This window comes from Felis catus, chromosome D3 (genome assembly GCF_018350175.1).
Source record: "Felis catus isolate Fca126 chromosome D3, F.catus_Fca126_mat1.0, whole genome shotgun sequence".
NCBI lineage: Eukaryota > Metazoa > Chordata > Mammalia > Carnivora > Felidae > Felis > Felis catus.
Window position 1 is genome coordinate 8291246 of NC_058379.1, and position 27626 is coordinate 8318871.

General features: G+C 38.1%; 1 protein-coding gene across 23 annotated transcripts in view; it reads left to right on the top strand.

Annotated features, from left to right (window-relative positions):
• The window catches only part of IFT81 (intraflagellar transport 81), a 229327-nt gene that overhangs the window by 139323 nt on the left and 62378 nt on the right, over positions 1-27626 (top strand). For 22 of the 23 annotated variants that reach the window (XM_045041408.1, XM_045041409.1, XM_045041407.1 and 19 more), the window contains 3 exons: positions 13473-13622; positions 23074-23202; positions 24949-25038. In XM_045041408.1, the coding sequence (XP_044897343.1) occupies positions 13473-13622; positions 23074-23202; positions 24949-25038 (369 nt within the window). The remainder of the gene's footprint in view (positions 1-13472; positions 13623-23073; positions 23203-24948; positions 25039-27626) is intronic. The other variant, XM_045041417.1, reaches the window with a different exon arrangement.

Below are 27626 nucleotides of genomic sequence, written 5' to 3' on the forward strand. Positions count from 1 at the left end.
AATAGGAAAACATAGTATTATACCCTAATATAATAGCTAATGGTCAGACATCTGACTCTGAGTTGTCAATAAATTAACATTGCTGTGGTCAATGTGATTTTTGAAGATAGCATAATAACTAAGTAGCACGTCTTCCAGAATATATACCCTGTTATTGTTTCCCCAGCTCATAGCCCATGGCCCTGAAATGTACTTCCATAGCACTCTGTTCCTGTGTGTTGTAACATAACACACTTAAGATCACTTGTTCAGTTTCTGCTTCCCCTGAGAAAGCAGTGAGCTCCATAGTGGCAAGAGCATATCTATTGTTCACCATCATATATTTAATACTTGGCACATAACAGACACTTGGTAAATGTGTGGAAACCTGAAAGTATATAGTGTAGTCTAGACGTGTGTATGTCTTTCATCAGAAAAGTGATAATATTAAAAATGTCTTGGTCCTTTTTAGTAGGCTTTGGTTGATAAGAAAAGTTATTTATATTAATTCTTCAACCTAACCATAGTTGCATATTTCATTGTATAGATATTTCATTGTACAGATTCATTATTTTTGGATACCTGACCACACACCTAAATTTACCATTTAATCTGGTAGCCTCCATTAATTCTTAGGTAAGTACAATTTTGCTATTTTTTTCTTTGCTCTTCCATTAAGAGAGAGACTCAGATGAGCAAAGAAAGAGCCTGTGCCTCTTGTAAATAGTTCCACATAGCTACTGATCATTATTGTCTTAGTCACCTTCATATCTCAGAATCTCTGCTTTAATTATTTGAAAAAGCAAACAAAAAATCTGCCCCAGTGATATAGTGCTGGTCCCCTTCCTAGAGCTGTCATTCAGATGAATGCCTGCCTTTGGGGTCTGAACTTTTTTATAGCAACAAACGAACCTCTGGTTAAAGTCCCACTGGCCCTTCATGCAATCAAAGGTCACTCCTGGTTAATGGTGTGTGAGTATAGAATCCATTGTGTTTTGTTCCCTAACCATTACAAGAAGCTCACCTGTTTTGCAGCTATGACTGCTTTAAAAATGTGCTTGGTCAAATAATGTTTATGAGAAGCTTTAGAAAGTTCCAACCAGTTCATTCTACAGCTACTGATAGAAATCCTAGAGCTAAATTGCAAAGATTATGAAATCTTCTTTAAATACTTCAAAGAGAAGCACAGCGAAGATAAGGGAATCCTGGCAAGGTTTGCTGCAGCTGTCAGATCCCGAAAAATTAGGAATCAAATTTTGACACTTGTAATTGAATCATCCACCCTTCTAAGTGAGCCCAGGCAAACCTGTGATATTTTTAGAACCTTTCAAACCACATCACACTCTTTAGAGTTCATAGCAGGACCCAAGGCCCCTAAAATTTCCCAAGACATGGAACAAAACAGAATCAAATAAATTTAGCTCAATCTGCTAGAATAGAAGTAGTGTATTTATGCATGCAATCTAGGTAATGCCACAGTTTCAACTGAAAATTTGAAAACTTTTCATTGAAAAATTTTTTGAGAGTTAACTGCTTGGACAGCCATTGAAAAATCCATTAACTCTAATATAATAACAGCTGTGCAGTGGTGATTTGATTTATAATAGAAGCATAGAGACCTTGGATGGTATGATTAACTGTGTTTCACAGATGGATGTTCCTGTGCCACAAGTTTCATTTAAGACAGATTTCTACCAGCATATATCATATTGCTTATTATAGACTCTCTCAAAAGAATTAGCAGTTAATTATATTGCTTATGGTTGGCTTGGTGAGGTTTTCTAATTTAGAGTTAAAAACGTAATACTAACAGGTTGGAAAAGGTTAGAATAGTATTTGTATGTGTGTCTGTGTTGGCACTAGTTATGATGAGTGATTTGAAAAGACTGTCATTTTAACAGAAAACAAAGGTTGCTTTGAAACATTTTGTCTTGCCTTAAAACAAGTAGCAAGTCTGAGACCAGACTTCAGGGAGTCAAAATGATTTATTGGAGCATAACGTGAAAAGACGACCTCTTCAGGTTTTCTACGAGTCTGAATTCAGCCAGAAGACACTGACAAATGGGTGAAAAAATCGTGACCATAGGGCATATTCATGCTACTCTTGAACAGTCATCTGACACCTAACTCTCTTGGGCCTATTTCTGTAGTTTTCCATGCTTAAAAATCATTTGATGAAATAACTGACCAAGATGTGATTTAATTAATAAATGGAAAATAGCATGCATATTGGACTAACAGGATTTGAGGACAAAAGCATTCGTTCTAGTCCAGTTTTTTTAACTTGCTGAGCTTTGGTGAGTTGTATTAATTTCTCCATAGGTTTCTTTCTTTATAAAAGGGAAGTAGTGCTTTTTCAAAAAAAAAAATAGATCTTTATGGTTCTTGACAATATATATATTAAATGGGAGTCCTCACAGCTAATTACTGTGGAAATAGTTTCATGCTGGATATTGAGGTGGAGAATTTGCAGCAGGAGCAGAGATTCTGGTTTCCATGTAAATATCCAGAATGATGCCTGGAATCTAATAATGCTTTTGAGTTCCAGATAAGCTTGAAGAGCATTCGTAAATGGTTACATACTCAAGGAAATAAGCTGCTTTGTCCATTTAAAAAGCTAGCCCAGATTTTGATCATTATTATTAAAGGTTCTAAAACGTATTAAGTGGATAAAAGGAGAAAGAACATCTGGCAAATTCCATTTTGATCACAAAGGAGTAAAATTAGTCCTGAAGCTAGAAGCTAGCACTATAAAGCCTTAATCTTATTGATCTCAGAGAATGATGGCTGTTCTTTCATAAATGACAAAGTTAGGTTACAAATGCATGTTGGTCCAAATGTTTAATAATAGCTGCTATAATGGGCCTTCCTGCACAATGTAAAGCTTTATAGTTCATTTTAATGACAAATTTGCTTGATTGACCTGCAATAGTGCACTATAGAAAGCTTTTCCCTAATGATCCAAGGATTTGGTGCTTATCTCCTATGCCAGACTCCCTTTAAAAATTATTTTTAAAATATTTTTAAACTAAAATATTTTTTAAGTTATTTAAGAAAGAAACCTTAAAGAATTCACTAATAATCCTACTTTCCCAATACAACGGCTATTTTTCTTTTAAAATTTTTTTTTTAATGTTTATTTATTTTTGAGAGGGAGAAAGAGTGTGAGTGGAGTGGGGCAGGGGGGAAGAGAGAGAGAGAAGGAGACGCAGAATCCAAAACAGGCTCCAGGCTCTGAGCTGTCAGCACAGAGTCCAATGTGGGGCTCAAACTCACGGACTGCGAGGTCATGACCTGAGCCAAAGTTGGATGCTTAACCCACTGAGCTACCCAGGCACCCCACAATGGCTACTTTTATTTCTTAATTCTCTTGGTGTGTGTGTGTATACACACACTCCAAGAATATAGATTTGTAATTGCTTGCAATAGTGATTATTCTGTTTTAGTTCTAAAGAGCATCTACCACACTTACATTTTTACTTTTCTGCTTACTCTAATTACTTGACATGTCTTTATTTCTTTACTGTTTAGAAGAAACAGTACTCGTCTCTTATTTTCTAGGTACTCCTTAACTATATTCAAACAGAATGACAGACATTAATCATTATTCAACTTTTATAGAATTTTGGTGTATTTTCTCGATCTTATTTAAAAACTACCTGGTTTTATTTTAGACAAATAATCTTTCATTTTACAATGGAAACACTGTATGTTTTGATCCTCAGAGGTTATAAAAACCCTTTACACAATAATAGAGTATAGTTTACACAATAATAAAGTATTTTCAAGAATTGGCTACTGAATAATGGCAATGATGGTTATTAATAATTACAGATATTTAGGTCAATAATTTGTTTTATTTTATTAAACTGTAAACAATGATAGCTCCTATTTATTGAATGCTACACTAGGCATTGGGCTAATTGCCTTATGCACATTTTCGTATCACTCTAAGTATTGTTACCTTCTTTTTTTTCCAGTTGAATTAATTGATATATAAAGACAAAAAAATAATTGCACAAGGTCACTTTAAGTGGTGGAGCCAGGATTTGAAATTATATTTCTCTGATTCCAAAGCCCATGATCCTGACAAGTCTCTGAACTGCTTGTACTGCTCCTGTTGTACTGCTCCCGGGACCTTTAATGATTTAAGTTCTAAATGTGACTTTTTTGCTCATATAAATTATTACAACACAGAATTATGAGTACATTTAAATTTTAATCCTCAAAGTCTATTCAAAATAAAATCTATCAGCAGTTAGGTTTTTGTTGGTGATGGGCAGGTTTTGAGGTGGGTTGCACTTTTAATTTAATTATACTTTTTTTTAGATTGATACAAATATGTAGTTTAAAAAGCAAAACATTACTACACAGCTCATAATGAAAATAATGATCCTCTTTCACACTCCCAAGTCCTCCTTCCTTGAGGCAACCACTCTAAATGCCTTTGGTTGTCTCTTCTAGTGTTTACTTCTACATTTCTAAATAACGTTTATGCTGAAACTTTAAAACTTTTTTCAGTTGTTGGCATACTACCGTAGGAAATAAGGATTTAGCCCTACACTCCCCATTCCCTGTCTACTCCCATACCCATCCTTTCATTCATTAGAGCCTCCCAATATAATTATAATTGGTTAAATCATTATTTAGTATATTCATTGTGATGATTGTAGAACCATAGTTTACAGCTGAGACACATAGTATATACTATGATTACATATCTGTTCTTGTACACTTTTTAAAAAATTCATACTGACCTCATTTTTTTTTGGTTTGGTTAGTTTTTAAATGTACCTGTCACCCACTCATCTCCAGACCTTCTGATAGAACCATGCAATTTATCTTAATATGGCATATGTTCATACACAGTAATCTATTAATTACATTTTGTAAACCTTAGGTTTATTGTTCCTGGAGTCCCTTTCATTCTTCTGTTCCAGTCTTGGAAGATTTTTATGTAAGCTTGCTGTAAACCGTAGATCCACTGTAAACTGTAATCTGGGGCTTTGTATTCATCATCCTGGAAATTTCTTTAGTGATTCTCTTGTTTTGGATCCCCTACTTCCCACATCCCAAGTCTTCTCTTTCTTAGTTTATTTCCTTGTTGTAATAGAGAATGTTTCTGAAAAGGGGGGACTAGGGAGGTACATTTTTGAGAAACTTGCTTGTTTGAAACTGTTTTTATTCCATCTTCATATACATGATTGATAGTTTGACTGAATGATGAATTCCAGTTGAACATCTTTTTCCCCGAGAATTTTGAAGGCATTGTTCTGTTGTCTTCTAGTATTCGTTGTTGCTGTCTGAGGCTGTTTCGATTCCCAGCCCTTTGATGTGACCTTTTATTGTTATTATTGTTGTTATTTTACCTCTCTTGAAACTTTTGGGATTCTCTCTCTACCTCTGATTTTCTAAATTTTTAAGATTATGGGCTTAAATGTAACTCTTTTCTTCTTTCATTGAGCTGGGCATTCTGTTGGCCATTTTAATTTAGAATCTTATTTTATATCCTACAGTTCTGGGAGATTCTCTTGTATTATTTCTACTCTTTAAAAAAAATTCTCTTCAGGGTGTCTGGGTGGCTCAGTTGGTTAAGTGTCTGACTTCAGCTCAGGTCATGGGTTTGAGCCACTTGTTGGGCTCTGTGCTGACAGCTCAGAGCCTGAAGCCTGCTTCAGATTCTGTGTTTCCTTGTCTCTCTGCCCCTACCCTGCTTATTCTCTGTCTCTCAAAAATAAATAAACATTAAAAAATATTTTTTAAAATTTCTGTTCTGTTCTAGAACTCAGTTACAGTTGGAGTCTTCTATATTGATTCTTTAATGTTTACTTTCAAAATGTTTAATTAAAAAAATGTTAAGTAAGAGTAGGTGACAATATGTGTGTGTTGTGTTGTATGCGAAGAGTAAAGAATAATGAGATCATGAACATATATACACTTAACACTCAGCTTTAAAAAAAGAAACTGTGTGGCTCCTGTGTGCCTCTTCTTTATCCCATTCAATTCCCACCCCTCTCAGAGGTAACCACCATCTCAAGTTAGGTATTTGTCATTCTCTGACTTTTCTTTACCGTTTGACCACACATTTGTATCCCTAAATGATATATTGTTTAGTTTTCCTAAGCAATACTAATGGAAGCCCTTCTCTGTATATTCTGTAACTAGCTTGTTTTGCTCTACATTATTTCTTGAACTTATAATTGTTTACTTCCAGTATAGAAATATAAATATATAGAGATATATAAAATTGAATCTACAACAATTCATTGTGGCTTATTTTCCAGGTTTTTTTTGCTATTGCAGTGTTTCTGTCAAAATTCTTATGTATGTCTCCCATGGCTGTGAATAGAGTTTCTCCAAGGCAGTGTTTCTTACCTTTTTTCACAACATGACACTTAAAAAAATTTGATCATTGTTTAGCATACTGAGATAAAAGGACAAGGCTGCTTATAGCTGAGGGTGACTGGCTTGGGAGTTCTTCATAGTATCTTACCCAACTGCTGCAAAATCTTAGTGGATAAATGCCTTGGCACACACTTGATATTTGTGCCACATGACTGCAGTGGAACATAGAGCATGCCCCACTTATGAAGCCCTGCTCTGGAGCGGTACCTTTCACAGAGTTGTCTGAAGACCAGTTTTAGTCCACAAACTGTTAGTTACTAATCCATGGCCATGTAAGTTGAGCAGAAACATTTAGAAACATTTATAGTAATGTGATATTTTTATTATTTTAAAAAAGTGTCCACTCTACAAATGATTAGAAATTTTAAAAACTGCTCCATCACCATAGATAAATTTGAAATGCCTGCCATTCATGGAGTGGAGTTGGTGGGGCATAGGGTGAACACAATGTCAAGTTAAGTAGATACAAAATGTTTTCCAAACTGTTGCTCTAAATTAGAAATCTCCCACTCCAGTGGTGTCCCACTTCCTCCTCATCTTCACCAACACTTAGTATTGAAGGACTTACTTTTGCTAATTTGGTGGGTGTTAAAACAGTATATTAATGTGGTTTTAATTTGTATGACTGATTTGATTACTAATGAGACTGAGCATCTTTTATTATGTTTATTGGCCATCTTGGGTTTCTCCTCTGCTAAAAGTCTATTCAAGTATTTTATCTGTTTTTCTACTGAATTTATATTTGTCTTTCACTTACTGATTTATAGGTTTAATTTATATATTTTGGATACAAATCCTTTATTGGTTTAATGTGTTACAAAAATGCTCTCCCAAATTGTGATTTATATCCTTAATCTCTTAATATATATTTCGATGAATGAATGTTCTTGATTTTAGCCAAGTTGAGTTTATCAATCATCTATTTTCAGTTTGTGCATTTTGTGTCTTGTTTAAGAAATCCTTTCCTGTGGTGCCTGGGTGGCTCAGTTGGTTGAGTGTCTGACTCTTGATCTCGGCTCAGGTCATGATCCCAGGGTCATGGTATTGAGCTTCATGCTATCTGTGCTATATGTGCTAAGCGTGGAGCCTGCGTAAGATTCTCTCTCTCTCTCTCTCTCTCTCTCTCTCTCTCTCTCTCTCTGTCTCTCTCTCTGTCTCTCCCTTTCCCTCTCCCTCTCCCCCTCCATCCATTTGCACACATGCATGCTCTCACTCTGAATATCAAGAAAAAGTGTTTCCTATCTCAAAATTATAGTGATATTTTCCTATATTCCAGAAGAATTTTAGTTTCGTCTTTCACATTTAAGTCTGTAATCCAGTAGGAATGGATTTTTATATGTTATGAAGCAAAGGGCCCATTAATTGAAAGTCCATTCTTTTCCCTCAAATTTTCCACAGCAGCAGTCTACATAAACAAAATCCCTTTGAGAGCTTAAATAATTTAAAAAATATATAAAGGGTTTCTGAGACCAAAAAGTTTGAGAATCACTGTTACAGATCCACAAGAAAAAATTAAAAGCTCCAATAAATAGGCAAAGCAATCTTGAAAAAGAAAACCAAAGCTGGAGGCATCACAATCCCAGACTTCAAGATGTATTACAAAATTGTAATCATCAAGACAGTATCGTACTGGCACAAAAATAGACACTCAGATCAATGGAACAGAATAGAGAACCCAGAAATGGACCCAGAAACATGTAGCCAACTAATCTTTGACAAAACAGGAGAGAATATCCAGTGGAATACAGTCTCTTCAGCAAGTGGTGCTGGGAAAACTGGACAGTGACATGCAGAAAAATGAACCTGGACCACTTTCTTACACCATACACAAAAATAAACTCAAAATGGATGAAAGATCTAAAGATAAGACAGGAAGCCATCAAAATCCTAGAGGAGAAAGGAGGCAGAAACCTCTTTGACCTCGGCTGCAGCAACTTCTTACTCAACACATCTCCGGAGGCAAGGGAAACAAAAGCAAAAATGAACTATTGAGACCTCATTAAAATAAAGAGTTTCTGCACAGCGAAGGAAACAATCAGCAAAACTAAAAGGCAACGAACGGAATGGGAGAAGATATTTGCAAATGACATACCAGATAAAGGGTTAGTATCCAGAATCCATAGAGAACTTATCAAACTCAACACCCAAAAAACAAATCATCCAGTGAAGAAATGGGCAAAAGACACGAATAGACACTTCTCCAAAGAAGACATCCAGATGGCCAACTGACACATGAAAAAATGCTCAACATCATTCATCATCTGGGAAATACAAATCAAAACCACATTGAGATACCCCCTCACACCTGTCAGAATGGCTAATATTAACAACTCAGGCAACAACAGATGTTGATGAGGATGCAGACAAAGAGAATCTCTTTTGCACTGCTGGTGGGAATGCAAACTGGTACAGCCACTCTGGAAAACAGTATGGAGGTTCCTCAAAAAAATAAAAATAGAACTACCCTACGACCCAGCAATTGCACTACTAGGTATTTATCCAAGAGATACAGATGTGCTGTTTTGCTGTTTTGAAGGGGCACCTGCACCCCAATGTTTATAGCAGCACTATCAATAATAGCCAAAGTATGGAAAGAGCCCCAATGTCCATCGATGGATGGATGGATAAAGAAGATGTGGGGTGTGTGTGTGTGTGTGTGTGTGTGTGTGTGTGTGTGTGTGTGTAATGGAGTATTACTCAGCAATCAAAAAGAATGAAATCTTGCCATTTGCAACTACGTGGATGGAACTAGAGGGTATTATGCTGAGCAAAATTAGTCAGAGAAAGACAAATATCATATGACTTCACTCATATGAGGACTTTAAGATATAAAACAGATGAACATAAGAGAAGGGAAGCAATATAAAAACAGGGAGGGGGACAAAACAGAAGAGACTCTTAAATATAGAGTACAAAGAGAGAGTTGCTGGAGGGGTTGTGGGAAGGGGGATGGGCTAAATGGGTAAGGGACTTAAGGAATCTACTCCTGAAATCATTGTTGTACCATATGCTAACTAACTTGGATATAAATTATAAAAAAAATAAATTATAGAAAAAAAACTCCAATAAAAAAGTGGGCCAAAGGCAAATAATTTTTTTAATCCCCACGGATGAATAATGAACATGACAAAAAAGTGAGTTTCCTTAATAAATGCAGATAAAAAGTAAAATACCATTTTAATTATCAAACTGACAATTATTAAAAGTACTCTAAATAGCCTTTGAAGGGCGGTTTGGCAAAATCTATCAAAATCCTACTTCCTTCTTACCATTTCTGAAAATATGTCCTATAGAAATAATTAAGAATGTGTCTGAAGATTTAGCTTCAATATATTCATCCGGGTTTTTTGTGATAGTTTGAAAATTCAGAAATAATCTAAAATCCAAATGATAGTGAGAAAAAATGTCCAATGGAAGAAAAACATGGATAATGTATTTTATTTCCTCTAATTCATCCAGAGTAGTGGGTCCCTTACAGTGCTTTGATGGCCACCTATTGCTTAATTGTACATAACCATCATTAATCTGGCCAAAACTAACCTTCCCTTACTTAGGTAGTCTGTCCAGTGAATGTCAAATAGTAACTAATCAGCATAGAGCACATTGAGTAATTGGTGGGTTTGTTCTTCCACCAAAAATATTTATAGCTTTTAGCTTTTAAAAATAATTCTGGAGCACAGCAAGATAAAGAAGGGAAAAATTGGCCTAGATTACAGAAGATAGCAGATGAATAGGGTTGATTTCACTTTGGGCACTTTGCCCAGGACACTTTTAATAGAACATATAGTTACTCTAGGGATTCTGAGTCTGTGGTTATGGCAGGCTTACACGTTTATTCTTTAAAAGGAAAAACTGCAAGTTATTAGACTCTAGGTACATTGGTATGACTTAAATTTTTAAACCATTCCTGTAATCCAGCTATTGATAATTTGCTGTGTGTGGGCTGGATTCCTTACCATTAAAACTAAATCATGGATAGAAAAATATTTTGAACTTCCTTCCTCTAAAATACAGTGGGTTCTTCATTTCTTTCAGAGCTTAAGTCAAGTTTAAAAAGTCTAAACTAGGAATTAGAAGGTTATTTTTTTTAAGTATATTTATTCTGAGAGAAATAGAGTATGTGTGTGAGCAGGGGAGGGACAGAGAGAGAGAGGGAGAGAGAGAGAATCCCAAGCAGGCTCCACGCTGACAGTGTGCAGCCCAGTGCAGGGCTCACACTGGAAATGTGAGATCAAAAGTCAAGACGCCTAACCAGCTGAGCCACCCAGACGCCCCTAGGAGGTTATGTTTTTGTGAAGAATTTTTAATCTTACTATTTTTGAGGACTTTCTTTGTGTACTGAAAAATCAATCAAGTCTTCAAAGAAAAAAATCACCTAAATGTTAGAAATGTTGTGCTTCCTATTTTTTTTTTTAATTTTTTTTTCAGCGTTTTTATTTATTTTTGGGACAGAGAGAGACAGAGCATGAACGGGGGAGGGGCAGAGAGAGAGGGAGACACAGAATCGGAAACAGGCTCCAGGCTCCGAGCCATCAGCCCAGAGCCTGACTCGGGGCTCAAACTCACGGACCGCGAGATCGTGACCTGGCTGAAGTCGGACGCTTAACCGACTGCGCCACCCAGGCGCCCCTGTTGTGCTTCCTATTTTATACCTTACAATTTAGAATTATTGCCCTCATGTTTAGCCTTATAAATTAGAAGGAAAAATACCAACATGGTAGTAGAGCTTAGTAGGATAGTAGAGTAGGATAATGGCTTTGAGTGAATTTTATCCTTTTTTCTGTTTTCCAAAATTTCAGTAATTCATGACTTTTATTATTTGTAAAATTATTTATCACTCTCCTCTCAAGTTAGCCTTTAGAAGGACTGAGTATTAAAAAGGCTAAGATTCTCGGGGTGCCTGAGTGGCTCAGTTGGTTAAGCATCCAACTTCGGCTCAGGTCATGATCTCGCAGTTCGTGAGTTCGAGCCCCGTGTCGGGCTCTGGGCTGACAGTTCAGAGCCTGGAGCCTGCTTCAGATTCTGTCACCTTCTCTTTCTGCCCCTCCCCCACTCACGCACTTTGTCTACCTCAAATATAAACATTAAAATTAAAAAATAAAAAGGCTAAGACTCTTAAAGAATTATCTTGTATTAGGTAAAATGGGAGCTTACTTTTGTTTTGAAGTAATGTGCTTAAATATAACAGGCCAAATTCTTAGTTGGAATTTTTCGAAAAATGTAGTTAATAAAAGGATAAAGCAGGAAGAAAAATTATTTTATGTAGTAAGAGAATCTGAAAATTATTAGTATAATGGTACATAAGAGGAAGTAATTTTTTTTTTAAGTATTATGTTCTGTTTCAGAAATACCAGAAATTTCTCACATTTGCTTCTGGTATTTGCTTCTTATATCAAGCAATACTTTTAATGAGCCAGAATCTTTACACCTGCTGTTTCCTCTACCTGGAATGCTCTTTGCCTCTTCCTCCTTCCTCTAACAACACACTCTTACTTCTTCAGTCTTGGCTCAAATGTAATTATTTTGGGAAGCTTGCCATAATCCACTTCCCCTAAATCCCAATGCCCACCTTTCCTACCTTCATCCCAACCCAGGTTAAACTCCTGTTATTTATTCTCAGGACACCTTCATAATGTTCAACCATGGTTGTAAACATCAGTTCAATGTTTGTTTTCACCACTGTTTCCTTAAGCTTGGTGAGGGCAGAACTTCTGAGTATCTTGTTTAGAGTTGTATTCTCAATGTCTGGCACAGTGCCTAATACATGATAGTTAGTAAATAGAGCTTATCAAATGAATCCCTGTAATTACTATTCATTTTCATTTGCTTTTTCCAAACTATAGTTGGTATTACTTAATAGTGGGGATCTTTCCGCTAGAGTAGTTATAACTTTATACCTTTGGTATAAAGGTCGGTAGATAGCTGAATTAAGCAACTGTAAATTCCCACTAACCTGGAATATTCTTAGCTTTTTAAGGTTTGGGATGGGCTTCATTCCAATGTCTCAGATGCTTCTTAGTGTATACGGTCACAGTACACTTCTTTAAATGATAAATAGTAGCTATAGGTTTTGACTATTCTGATTGGCCATATTAATCTCAATAGATGTAGTACATGTAGTACATCCAAAATAGTACAGTATGCAAGAGGTATCATGGTAAGATCACAGCCAGAATTGGTTTCCTACTTTTTCTCCCCCTCCTCCCCCACCTCCTCCTCCCCCTCCTCCCCCACCTCCTCCTCCCCCTCCTCCCCCACCTCCTCCTCCCCCTCCTCCCCCACCTCCCTCCCCCTCCTCCCCCACCTCCCCTCCCCCTCCTCCCCCACCTCCCCTCCCCCTCCTCCCCCTCCTCCCCTCCCCCTCCCCACCTCCCCCTCCCTCCTCCCCCACCTCCCCCTTCCCCCCTCCCTCCTCCCCCACCTCCCCCTCCTCCCCTCCCCCTCCCCCACCTCCCCTCCCCCTCCCCCCTCCCCCTCCCCCTCCCCCCTCCCCCTCCCCCTCCCCCTCCCCCCTCCCCCTCCCCCTCCCCCTCCCCCCTCCCCCTCTCCCCCCCTCCTTTTTTAACCTTTTTTTTTTAATAGGGTTGAGTTTCTGGTTTTTTTTTTTTTTTCAACGTTTATTTATTTTTGGGACAGAGAGAGACAGAGCATGAACGGGGGAGGGGCAGAGAGAGAGGGAGACACAGAATCGGAAACAGGCTCCAGGCTCCGAGCCATCAGCCCAGAGCCTGACGTGAGGCCCGAACTCACGGACCGCGAGATCGTGACCTGGCTGAAGTCGGACACTTAACCGACTGCGCCACCCAGGTGCCCCGAGTTTCTGGTTTTTTAAACCCTTATTTGTAAAGCCCCAAATGAACAGCTTTTACATAAGGATTTACAACATTTAGATGGGTCCAAAAATTAAAACCTACACAAAATATTTTAATTGAGCAGTTAGTCTTTCCAAGTTTTCTAATGAAACTAAGTTATTATATACTCGTGACACAAATGTTAGACAGTAGAAAATAAAATGTTTCTAATACATTGAAGTTAATATATTTAGCAACTACTTTTATATTCATGTTACATATTGTGTTCTTTTATAGTTCAAACGATATGTCAGTAAACTTCGAAGCAAGAGTACAGTTTTCAAAAAGAAGCATCAAATAATAGCTGAATTTAAAGCTGAATTCGGCCTCTTGCAGAGGACAGAAGAACTTCTTAAACAACGGCATGAAAATATTCAACATCAACTGGTAATACAATATTATCTGGAGTGCTAGAAATACAAATGCCAGGAGGTTTATAGGTTGTAGCTGTATACTGAGGTTATTGTTTTTACTGAAAACATCATAAAATTATTAATTTTCTCTAATTACAGAGATGTCATATAAGCTGATTCATTTATTTTTTTAATGTTTATTTATTTTTGAGAGAGAGAGACACAGAGCATGAATAGGGGTGAGGCAGAGAGGGAAGGAGACACAGAATCGGAAGCAGGCTCTAGGCTCGGAGCTGTCAGCACAGAGCCGGATGCAGGGCTTGAACTCTCGAACTGTGAGATCATGACCTGAGCCAAAGTCAGCCACTTAACCTACTGAGCCACCCAGGCACCCCAATTCATTTATTTTTTTAGTGTAGCCGTAAGCACTAACTTTTTCATGTGTGCTGACATTGGGGTAATTAATAGAAGCTGAATTCCAAATACATATTTCTAGTTAATATGAGAAAAATTATCATACCAAGAAGAGTGACTGTAAAACATTTATTTATCATGGCCTGTTGGGCAGAAGTTTCTAAGCAGCCACTTACATGGAGCTTTGAAAAGAAATATCCGGGAAAGGTACCACATGGAAGTTTGCCTGCAGGCTTGCTCCTTATGTATTTGTGCCTTGGTTGTCATAAAAGAGTTAAGTCCAGAGCAGTCCCTCTAATAGCAAAGCTGTTCTCATTATGGACACCAGTTCCTCAGAGTTTTCTTGATTTGAGATTTTTTGTCTTTTCACCCATGGGGAAATTATTTCATCAGGTTGTTGGTTTACTAGCTAGCAATAATCTGGTGGAAGTAAACGAAGTTTCAACCAGTCATGGTTAAGGTGGCAATATGAACTTTCTGTCTCATGCTGTTAAATGGTGTTTGGTTCTAGGCAACTTAAGATAGAAAATATACTATGTAGCAGCCATGGATTCTAATGACACTTCTTCCCAAGTTGATAGGTAGTTAATTGTGTTTCTGTTCACTTCAAAATATTTTCAAATTTCCATTATGATTTCTTTGAGCTATGGATTATTGCTTAAAACTAAACATTTTCTAGTTACCTTTCTGTTATTGATTTCTACCTTATTTCCACTGTGACCAGAGAACATTCTGTGTGATTTTAGTCCTTCGGGATTTGTTGAGTGTTTCATTATGGTCCAGCAAATGGTCTATTTTGGTCATCGTGCCAGCGCAGTTGAGAAGAATGTATATTCTGCAGTTTGTTGGGAATGGTGTTCTCTGTATGTCAATTCAGTCAAGCGTGTTAACCATGATAGTCAAATCTTCCATATTCCTACTGATATTTTTGTTTTCTTGTCCCATTAGTTATTGAGAGAGGTGTGTTAAAATCTCTATGATTATTGCTTTGTCTGCTTTCCTTTAAATCCCTCAGTTTTTTCTTTACATTTTTTCTTAAGTTGGGTTCCCTAGAAGCAGAGCCTGAGAAGGCAGTGCTCTGTACAAGTGATTTATTGAGGGAGGGAGTGCCTTCAGAAGAAGGGGAATGAGGAGAGCAGATAGGACAGCAGAAAAGAGCCAAGCAAGGATGTAGTCCTGACTAGACAGCTTCATTTTGATTCTGTGAGGAGCTTTGGAGCATAAATTACAGCATGAAATTGATTCCATCTTGAGGCAAGGGGGCTGGCCTTTTATACTCCTGTATCAGTCAGTCATTGGCTGTGGCACAGTGTAACCTCCTAGCCCAGTGAGGCGGCACTCTATGGAGAAGGGGCACCTGTGAACCTTTAGCAGCCAGTAACTATCATGGCAGCTTGCAGACAAGGTCTGAGTGAGGCACCAACAACGTCCATTACAATCTACCCCTTACAATGTTGGTATCTACCTGTTTTTCATGTTAAACTCACTCCATTTAGGTATAGCTTCTACAGGATTCTGACTGGTCACAATTTCTAGGAAAATTTGTAGGAGGAGGGTTAATTGGACAAATGAAAACTCCCATTGCTACATTTGGTCCCAAGGACATAATAATAATCAACATCCCCTTCCTTTACCATCCATTCTAGATTTCCCTCATGTTTGGCTCGCACCTCCACTGGTCTAAATGATTTATTTGTGGAATGACCCAGTCCCTCATCTTTAAGAGGTGCGCGTAATCATGACCTTATCAGGCTGTGGTTGCTGTCTTTACTTATTTACTGTTAAAACCGGGCATGGGAGTACCAAGATATGCCCTAATGGATCATCTGACTGCCAAACATATTCCTATCTGTCCTTATTATATAGCAGCTTATGTATAGCATTATGATGTCCTGCCAATATAATAACTCCTTTATTTGTCTGCTGGTCTATGAGTATAAGGAGCCCAAGTGACGAAATGGTAGCCAAAGCATTAAGTTTAAAGGCCTTTTATTGCGCCTTCTGGTAAAAGCATATGCACTCTGGAAACCAGAAAATCTGCACCTACAGAGCCTAAAGGTGCCAAGAAAGGAAATATAATTCCCTAAGTGGATAAGTTGGCATCCTGGTGAGTGGTGACACTCATACTTTCATTCTGTGGCTCTAAGACCAATATATTCCTTGTTTGCAACACAGCACCAAATGGTGGGCATTGGTCTAAGATGTACATTCCATCCAGAAGAATAGAGCTCATCCTCACAGGCCATCAACTCTAAGCTGACACCTTAGCTGTACCTTCAACAAGGCCTTCTACCAGCCTATCAGGCTATTAGCTTCCTGGATGGTGGAGTATGTGACACAGAGACTGAATCCCATGGTCATGTGTCCCCCACCATATCTCCTTTGCCATAAAGAAGATTCCACATCAGTGGAAGATTCCACATCAGTAGATCAAATACTCTGAGCCCTTGGATATTGATGCTGGCTACAGCACTGTGGGCAATAAAAGCAAATCCTTACTCAGAATATGGGTCAGTCCAAGTCAGGATGAAATGTTGCCCTTTTTAAGGCAGAAAGATGATTGGTTTCCTCAAGGTATGATTATATCTAGAGCTCAGGATTGGTCTCTCTATTGTTGCCAGGTCAGACATTTGGCAGTGGGCGTAGCTAGATGGGCATTGGTGAGGGAGCCCATGCTATTTGGCCCTTGCTTAGCCCCCATCTCTGTCAACATAGCCATTCTGTTCATGAGCCCATTGTCTAAGCACTGGGTGGCCAATAACAGAGGCTGGCTGATATCTACTGGCCAAATCGTCCTTTCCACTTGGTTGTTTAGTGTCACTTCTGCTGTGGACATTCTCTAGTGGCCATTAGCTTGTGATCAAAAGATCTTCATACTTAGTGTGTTGCGCCCATAGGTCTATCTGCATGCCCCTTCCCCAGACCTCCCAATCTTCCAGTCCTGGCACCTTGCTTCTTCCAGGCCCCTGGCCAATAAGCTAAGCCACTTGCCATTTGGCCAGAGGATACAGGATAATCTAGGGGTTCAAGTGAGTCTTGGCAGGTATTCCATTCCAGACTCAGCACTTTCTCAGAGTCCTGACTTTAGCATAGAATATATTCAGTTTTCTCTGAAGTTTTGCCCTGCTAACAATTAAATTGTGTGCCTGGTTTTCAGCTCCCTCTGACCTTCAGCCATAGGAAATGAGGGTTTCTTTGAAGTTCCTAAGAAGGTTCTCTAACCTTATCACTTTACTTTAAATTACTGATGAATATATTTGAGCCTGTCATTTTAGCTCTTCAACTATACCTGGAGCTTAGCCACCCCAATTCTATAGTCCTTATAGTTATTATTTCTCCATGCTTCTCAAACACAAGCAACATTGTACCAGCTAGTATAGTGCATCCCTGTGACAATTCAAGAAGCAGACACCAAGATGTACAAGAGATTTGTTGGAGGAGATACATAAGAAAGGTAAAGGCAAGAGAGCCAAGAGGAGGCAGGGAAAATCATTAGGCCTTAATATAAGTGTGACATCCATGAAGGGAGAGAGAAGGAAGGACGGTTATGTAGGAAGAGCCTCAGACTGCAGCACAGTTTGGGGAAAGTTTTGGTTAGAATGAGGGAGATTCCTGAACTAGTCACCCACGAGAGGAGCCCCCTGTCAGGCAGGAATGGGCCAGCACTAGTACCATTGCCATCCTCAGTCATTGCTAGGAGCACCCTGGGAGAAACATGGGCGTGGTAAGAACATGATGGTAGATCCAGAGGGGCAGCGGTTATGGCTATCAGTCCAATCTGTTCTTCTCAGCAGGCTCTCCTGAAGGAGATCTGAGCAGTCCATTCTCATGGCCACCACTGTCACCTTCCACATATACTCTGCCTCAGTTCACCACAAGTCTTAGCAATTGCACTGCTATAACATGTATGGGACTAACAATATTCAACCTGCCACCAGTGATGGAGCCCTTGGTTCCATTCAGCCAGTGAGTAATGCCACTCTAGAAGCCCATTCTTAGAGTTTGATCAGGTTCTCTAGAAGCAGAGAAACAAGAAGTCCTGCTCTTCATATGATTAATTCAGAGAATGCTCTTAGGAGAAAGGAAATGAAGGAACCCGAATGAAGCAATGAGGCAGAGTGGATTCATTTGGAGCCCAGTTTCCATCTGATCCCATGAGGAGCCCCTGGAGCACAAATTGCATCATAAAGTTGGTCTCATTTTTAGGCAAGAAAACTACCCTTTTGTACCTCACTGTCAGTCATTTGCTGTGGACCCTCACTACCACCCAGGAGGTGGTATGATACAGTTCCTGTTCAGCCAATCGCATACTTTGAAGAAGGGGTAGCCGTAAGCCATAAACAGCCAACAGCTATTCTCACAACAGCTATGGGATTAGGTACCCTGACCCGGTAAACAAATCAGGACAGAGCCCCCACTGCAAATATTCTGAGATTATGTTATTAGTCCATACAAATCTAGTATCATTATCTTCCTGATAAATTGGCCCTTTGATAATTAGGAAATACCCTTTTTTTTAAATCTCTCATAATAGCCTTTGCCTTAATATATACTTATCTGTTATTAATACAGCCACACAAACTTTCATTTAGTTAATGTTTAAAAGACAGATATCTTTTGCATCCTTTCAACCTTTCTCCATCTTTGTAATTATTGTGTATTTTTTGTAAGAAATATATAGTTAGCTTTTTTATTTTTGTACAGTGTGGCCATCTTTGCCTTTTACTTGAGGTATTTAATCTCTTTACATTTAATGTAATTACTGATTTTTTCAACATTTTCTATTTGTTCCATCAGTTCTTCACTCTTTTTTCTCCTTTCTTCCCTTCTTTTGCATTACTCAAATACTTGTATCTTCCATGTTTCCCCCCTTTTAGCTTACTGGTTATAGCTTCTTTTTGTTATCCCTGTTATTTCTTAGTGTAGTGCATAAGCCAGAAACTATAACATGCACCTCTGACTAATTACAGTCTTCCCTGTTTTACTATATCGGGGGCAATGTAAGAAACTTATGACACTTTTGCTCTATTTATCTCTTCCTCATATTATGTGCTATTGTGGATATATATTTTTAAATTCTATATATAATGTAAATCCCACATGATATTATTATATTTAATATTATTCTAGATTTATCTACCTGTTTACTCTTCTCATGGCTTTTTCCTTCCAGCACCATCATTATTCTATTGGGATCTCGTTTTCAGTATTTCACTTAGTGTAGGTCTGCTGGTGATAAGTCCACTCAATTCTTGCTTTTCTTTTTCTTTTTCTTTTTCTTTTTAATTTTTTTTTTCAATGTTTATTTATTTTTGGGACAGAGAGAGACAGAGCATGAATGGGGGAGGGGCAGAGAGAGAGGGAGACACAGAATCGGAAACAGGCTCCAGGCTCTGAGCCATCAGCCCAGAGCCTGACGCGGGGCTCGAACTCAGGGACCACGAGATCGTGACCTGGCTGAAGTCGGACGCTTAACCGACTGCGCCACCCAGGCGCCCCCAATTCTTGCTTTTCTTAAAACATCTTTATTGTACCCTTATTTTGAAGCACATTTTCACCAAATATAGAATTCTTGTGTGGCAATTACTTTCTTCCAGCACTTTAAAGATTTAATTCCATTGGCTTCTGGCTTCCATTGTTTCTCGTGTGTGTGTGTGTGTGTGTGTGTGTGTGTGTTTAAGGTAGTGTGTTATTCTCTGCTAAGATTTTTTTTTTTTTCTGTCTTTGGTTTTTAGCAGTTTTAACTGTGATTTTCCTAGGTTTTCTTTTTTTATTCATCTGGCTTGGGGTCTGTAAGGCTTATTAGAAGTGTGGCCTTAATGTCGTTTGTCAGTTTTTGAAAAGTCCTCAGCAAGTAGCATTTCTTTAAATATTATAGTCTCATTCTCTTCTCTCTTCTGTGAGCTACAATTACAGTTACATGTATGTTAGGCTTTTTCGCTATTTACCATATTCATTATGGGTTGTATGTTTTGCTTTTTTTTTTTTTCCATTATTTTTTTCTCTCTGTGACTTAATCTGAATTTTTTTTTTGCTGTGCTCTCTTTTAATTCATTAATCTTACTTTTTTTGTTGTGTCTAATCTGCTATGTAATCTGGGTATTGAATTCTGAATATCAGGTATTATGTTTCTCCGTTCTAGAATTTCCATTTGATTCCATTTGATAGATTCCAGTTATTTGTTTTTTTTTTAATATGAAATTTATTGTCAAAATGGTTTCCATACAACACCCAGTGCTCATCCCAACAGGTGCCCTCCTCAATGCCAGTTATTTGTAACATTCTCCAACTTTTCATTTATTGTCTTGAATATAATAATTGCAGCTATTTTATTTTTTATTTTTTTTTAATTTTTAATGTTTATTTATTTTTGAGACAGAGAGAGACAGAGCATGAGCAGGGGAGGGTCAGAAAGAGAGGGAGACACAGAATCTGAAACAGGCTCTGGGCTCTGAGCTGTCAGCACAGAGCCCGACGCGGGGCTCGAACTCACGGACCGTGAGATCATGACCTGAGCTGAAGTCGGATGCTCAACCGACTGAGCCACCCAGGCGCCCCAATTGCAGCTATTTTAAATGTCCTATCTAATAAATTTATCTGGGTGTCTGTTTCTATTATCTGTATTTTTCTCTTGATTTTCAGACATTTGTTTCTGTTCCTTTGCTAACCTAGTACTTTTTTATTGAATATCAGCCTCTGGAAACATTTCTTTCCTTAAAGAGCATTTCATTTTTTTTTCCTCATAGATCATCTAGATCCAGTTTTGTTAGTGCTGATATTTTTCAGTTTTCTCTTATTCCTAAGATTCAGCCCTTATACCTGTGGCAGAAACTCTATTCCCAGGAAGTAGCCCTTACTTCTAGGGCCTAGCTCTTATTCCTAGGTTATAACCCTTACTCCTAAGGTGTAGCCCTTCTGGGGTTTCAACTGATAGTCTGAAGCAACATACTTTGACAAGTCCTGAATTCCTACCTCTGTCTGCCCGGCACTATGAGATACTGAAAACTTTGCCCAGCTTTTTAGTCACCTATCTACTGATTTTCACTTGGTTTTGGGGAGTCTTACTTTCCTTGCACACAGCTTAGGATTTGGTAATGTCCAAAGAGGAAATTGCATACGGAATCTTGGGCTAATGCTTTGTAGTTCCTACTCCTCCTTTCTTAGGGATCTCAATCTTACTGTCCGCCCCCAATTCCAACTCTTCCATCCCTCTCTCCTTGTCTTTCCTTCCTTTTGGTTCTTCCATCCTCTTTTGAATCCTCTCCAGTCAGGTCTTCACACCCACCATCTTACCAAAATTTCTCTTGTCAGGATCACCAATACCTTCACATTGCTAAACCCAGTGAGCAATTCTTAGTTCTTTTCCTACTTGGCCTATTAGCAGTTTGACATAGTTTGACATAGTTTGACATAGTTGATCACTCCCTCTTCCTTTACTTATCTTCTAATGCACTACACTCTCCTGGTTTTTCTCCTTTACTAGCACTCCTGTTTCTACTCCGTGGCTGATTTCTTCGCATTTCTCCAAGGTCTAAATATTGGAGTCACCAGGCTTAGCCCTTGGATTTCTTCTCTAGTTTCACTCCCTTGGTGATCTTATCCTGTCTATGGCTTTAAAGACCTTCTTTATGCAGACAACTCACGAATTGATATCTCTAGCCTAGATTTCTCCTCAGATTTCAGTCTTGTACTTATAACATCTTGACCTCTCTATTGGGTATCTGCTAGATATTTCAAGTTTTTAACATGTCCAAAACTAAATTTCTTACCTTCATTATTCCCTCAAATCTGGTCTTATCAAGTCTTTCTCATTTCAATAAATGGCAGCTCCATCCTCTCAGTTCTGCAGGCCAGAAACCTTAGTCATTCTTTACCCCTCATTTTCCCTCACACCTCACAGCTAATCTGTCATAATATTTTTTTGGATTTATCTCTAAAATATGTACACAACCACTTCTCGTTACCTCTACCGCCACCATCTGATTCATGCTACCATTATCTCTAACCTAAATTACTGGAGTAGTCTTCTAACTGGCTTCCTTTGTCCCTCTATAGTTTGATCTCAGCACAGATGTTAAAGTGGTCTTTTAAAAATTCCTTTACTCTGAGCCACCCGACAAGCCTCCCATCTCATTTAAAATAAGTCCAAGCTCTTTCATTGGCCTAAAAATAAAGTAACCATATAATTTATCATCTAAAGTAGGACACTTTTGAGAATGCAAAGGACAACAGACATTAACTGAGACTGTTCCAGCAAGCCATCTGAGTCCCGTATGATCCCTCCCCAACCCCACCTCATTCTCACTCAGTTTTCAGCTCACCAGTCTCCTGGATATTTCTTGGAAGGGACAGGTTTGCTCCTACCTCATGTCTTTTGCCCTTGCCAATCCCCTGGATATCTGTATGACTTGCTCCCTCCCTTCATTCGGGCTTTGCTTAGATGTCATCTTCTCAGGAAGACCTCTAACCACCCTGTTATTTAAGATTCCAGCCCCACTCTCACCTCACACTATATGTATTTTACTTGTCTACATATTGCTTGTTTACTCTCGCTAGAAGTAAGCTCCGTGAGGGAGGGTTTTTTTTTTTTATGTTTTGTTTTGTTTTGTTTTGTTTTGTTTTGTTTTGTTTTACCTGTTTTGTTACAAGTGTTTTCCCATATGGTTTGCAGCCTTAATAATTGACATTTTATTTTTTCTATCTATCTGGTGCTTAGAACTATGCTCAGCACATTTAGGTATCTAATAAATATTGGACGGCTGAATGAATGCAAGTATATTGGTCACTTGAGAATTCATTCAGTCACCAAGTATTTATTGAGTGCTAAAATTAGAAATACTATGCACCCGAAGATACCAAAGCAAAATTTAGCCTAAGTTTATAACATACAACAGTATGTAATTATTGTTGAAGTCAATAAAAATTACTCTCTAGCATTGTAAGCTAATTTATTTTATTTGTAACTTTATTGCTATGTATTAAGTCTGTATACTACTTACAGAATCATCAAGGTTTTGACACCCATTTTGTAGACCCCAATTTTGACACCTATTTTTATTCTTTACTTTTAGCGAACTATTGAAGAGAAAAAGGGCATATCTGGATATAGTTACACTCAGGAAGAGCTGGAAAGGGTGTCCGCACTGAAGAGTGAAGTAGACGAAATGAAAGGCCGAACGCTAGATGACATGTCTGAAATGGTGATTATGCTTTTTTATAGGTTTTTTTTATTGTATAGCTAGAGGCAGATATTTTTGTGTTTTGTTTTCAGTGAAACACTGAAATTTCCATTTCTGCACATTGTTTACCTTATATTCCTTCATCTCTCTTTATCAGTCTCTTTCGAGTGTTTCCATTTTAGTAAGTTGTTCAACTTGTAATAATTTAGGCATTTTGCAGGGTTTTTTTCCCAAGGAAACACGATAGGGTTATTAAATACCCTATAGAATTAGGTATTGAAATGCCTGCCTTATCTTGTGGTTTTTGAAGTGTGTAAAAGTTCTATAACATTAGAGAAATACTTAAGATAAAAAATAAGTTTTCCCAAATCATACCACCCTGACTAATAAAACTATTTCATTTTTGTGTTTTTCCTTCCTATCTGTCCTTATTTGGAGCTGCTACTCAGCCTGAATGAACTGATGCTGCTTTAGCAGGCATTAAAATGTTGAAATCTTTCCTTCCTTACTAGAAGGAAATAACTGTTGCCTCAAACTCTCAGAGTACCCACTTCCACCTGGCTTTTCCACATTGGCTACTTGCCCAGAACCCTCTGGATCTCACTACTGTCTAACTCCTAAAAAGATGAATGATTAACACAGCAGAGACCTTCAATACTCTGTTAATCCCCATGCTTGGTGTCCATTTTGATTGGTCATTACTTATATCATTTGGGTTATTAAGTATTTTGAATATCACTTCCTCATGTTTCGTATATACTCTATAACCTACATAATTACATTTTTTTTTACATAATACAACATGATTGTAGTTGTATTTAGGCAACTTTATAATTTGTTTTCATTATTCAGTGTTAGATTACAAGTATTTTCCCATATAGTTTGCAACCTTAGTAATTGACATTTTATTTTATTGTATTTTATTGTATTATATTGTATTGTATTGTATTTTTGAGAGAGAGAGAGAGCATGTGTGCACACAAGCAGGGGAGGGGCAGAGGGAGAGAGAGAATCTCAAGCAAGCTCCATGCCCAGCACAGAGTCTGATGTGGGCCTCAATCTCACAAACCATGAGATTGTGACCTGAGCTGAAATCAAGAGTCAGATGCTTTAACCGAGTGAGCCACCCAAGTGCCCCAATAATTGACATTTTATTTATTTTTTAAAAGTTTATTTATTTTTGAGGGAGAGAGTGCAAATGGGGGAGGGGCAAAGAGGGGGGAGACAGAGGATCTGAAACGGGTTGTGAGCTGACATCAGCGAGCCCCATATGGGGCTCAAACTCATAAACCATGAGATCATGACCTGAGCTGAAGTTGGACAGTCAAATAACTGAGCATGCCCCAATAATTAACATTTTAAATAATTAAATGCTGGGCTCCTGGGTGGCTCAGTCAGTTAAATGTCCGACTTTAGCTCAGGTCATGATCTCATGGTTCATGAGTTTGAGCCCCATTGGGCTCTTTGCTGTCAGCACAGAGCCTGCTTCAGATCCTCTGCTCCCCTCTCTTTCCGCCCTTCCCGCACTTGCACGAGTGCGCACACTCTCTCTCAAAAATAAAAAACATTAAAAAAAATTTTTTTAAGTTAAATGCTGTTCCATATTACCAAATCAACATTTACTAAATCATTTTCCCATTGTTTGATGTTGAAATAATTTAGTCTTTTTACTTTTAAATAACACTTTAATAAATATATTTATGCATGTAGGGTTTTTGCTCTTTTGAATTCTTGTTTTAGATGTCATGTATTTTATTTAAATGACAGGTAAAAAAACTGAATTCACTGGTGTCTGAAAAGAAGTCAGCTCTAGCCCCAGTTATAAAAGAACTACGACAGTTGCGTCAGAAATGTCAAGTAAGTGAATCTGACTGTGCGATACTTTTAGCACCTGATCTTGTTAAGATGTGCTGGTTATAATCCTGAATATTTTACTTGAGTAATTTATAGAAAACAAACTATGATGATGATGATGATGATGATGATGATGATGATGATGATTCCACAAAAGAGTAATAACATGAACTTTGAAGTTTTTTATTTAATTTATGCTATTTGTTTTGTCAAATTATTGGGGGGAGGGGAGAGAGAAGGAGAAGGAATTTAAGCCAAAATCACAAGTGCAGCTAGATTAGATTTTTACTTTAAATCTGATGCATGTCAGAGCTATAAATATGAAGTCACATTCTTCTGTGGCCAGGTAAAAGCTCAGAGTCTGCCAACGAGTGGTGACAAGTTAACTTTAGATTAATGGACTTGCTTAGCTGGGGAGCAGGGCCAGGGGCAAACTACGATAGCTCGTGATAAGTGATGGAATACCATTACTTGGAAGCTAATTCTAACCACTGCTTTGAAGCTAAACTGTTAGAAGGTAAATGCCCTCCGCAAATCCAGATCAGATGGCCTCCGCCATCTGACATTAGCAGTTGTTATTTTATCACTCTCTGTGTAGTAATTTTAGGTTTGAATGTGGGTTGTACTGCATGTGCCTGAGTGTGGAACTATAAAATTCTTCACGAATGCCATCCATCAGAGCACAGTGAAAAATCACATGGACTTTGAAATCAGATAGACATCGCTTCCTTTTTATAGAAAATGCCATGGAGTCTGAGACAGGTTTAGTGACTTATCCAAATAGACAAATAGGCAGTGAGAGAGTTGGGGCTTGACTCCAGCATCTGTATTATCATATTTCAAATCTCCTGCTCATTCCATTACACATCGCTGCCATCACAAAAGAAGTGAGAGACAAGTCCCTATTCTCTCGAGTTCATACACTCATAGGTGAGATGAGACAAATGTGAAGAAATTCAAGAAAGACATAAGATAAGGCAACTTAAGAAAAATATAGAAAAGAGGTGCCTGGCTGGCTCAGTCGGTGGAGCATCTGACTCTTGATCTCAGCATTGTGAGTTCAAGCCCTACTTTGGGCATAGAGCTTACTTGGAAAGGAAAGGAAAGGAAAGGAAAGGAAAGGAAAGGAAAGGAAAGGAAAGGAAAGGAAAGGAAAGGAAAGGAAAGGAAAGGAAAGGAAAGGAAAGGAAAGGAAAGGAAAGGAAAGAAGGAAGAAGGAAGGAAGGAAGGAAGGAAGGAAGGAAGGAAGGAAGGAAGGAAGGAAGGAAGGAGGAAGGAAATATATAATCAGAATCATAATTGATAAGAGGAAGCAAATGATGTGATTGTTAGGAAGGAAAAGTTTCAGAAAGAAGATTTTTGAGCAAAGTTTTGAGATTGAGGACATCAAGAATTGTTTTCATGGTTACATTCTAATCCGTTGATTTTCTTAAAGCTTTTCTTGAGTAAGCAACTTGGAAACCAAAGGGACTGGTTATGTGTATTTCTAGTGATGATAAAATTTCTCCCTAATAGTAAGCTAATAAATCTATTTGTAAATAATTCTTTTATTAAATTCATTTATATATTTTTTCATTTATGTATTAAATGAGTTTTATTGAAAGGATATTAAGGACAGTAAAGAAAAAGTGCTGTTATGGAATTCTAAGGATCAGAAACATAATCTGTCTGGAACAGGTACAGGTACCATAACCTGTACTCTTTATGTTCATCTTACATGCTAAGACCTTCCTCTCTACATATTTTATGTTGAAATTTCACTAACTGTGCTATTTTCTTTGTATTTTCTAATTCAAATCCCTGGTGCAGCTCTTCTCTTTTGGGGGCAGTTTTTCATGCCCAACTATCTCATAGACTATTGGCTATCCTCAGGTCAGGTCAGGGGTCCATTCTTAGTCCAGCCAGCTATGCTTGTAAGGACAGGATGAGAAGAAAGGACGGTAATATGGTACCAAGTATGGCTACCTAGAGAATTTTCCCTCTGGAGAGGCTATAGATATGTCAGTACTTTAATTGACATCTTTTAATTCACCACCTGTTATCCTATTTGTAACAGCTGAACAGTGTTCATCTTTGCATTTCAGCCTTGTCCTCTCATATATACTTTTTTACATGGTTGGAATTTTAGTATATACTGCACTTAGTTTAAGGTTCTATTCAGACAGTGTAGATAGAATGATTAAGAACATGCACTACAGAATCAGGCAGACCCTGGATAACCTTGGGTAAATGACTTTATTCCTATAAACTTTAGTTTCCTCATCTGTAAACTAGTCTCTTCGTAACAGGGTGGTTGTAAAGACTAAATGAAATAATGCATATAATGACTAATGCAACAATGACTAATACATAAGAACTTTTTAAAAAGTATTTATCTGGGGGCGCCTGGGTGGCTCAGTCGTTTAGGCGTCCGACTTCAGCTCAGGTCACGATCTCACAGTCCGTGAGTTCGAGCCCCGCGTCGGGCTCTGGGCTGATGGCTCAGAGCCTGGAGCCTGCTTCCAGTTCTGTGTCTCCCTCTGTCTCTGACCCTCCCCCGTTCATGCTCTGTCTCTCTCTGTCTCAAAAATAAATAAACATTAAAAGGTATT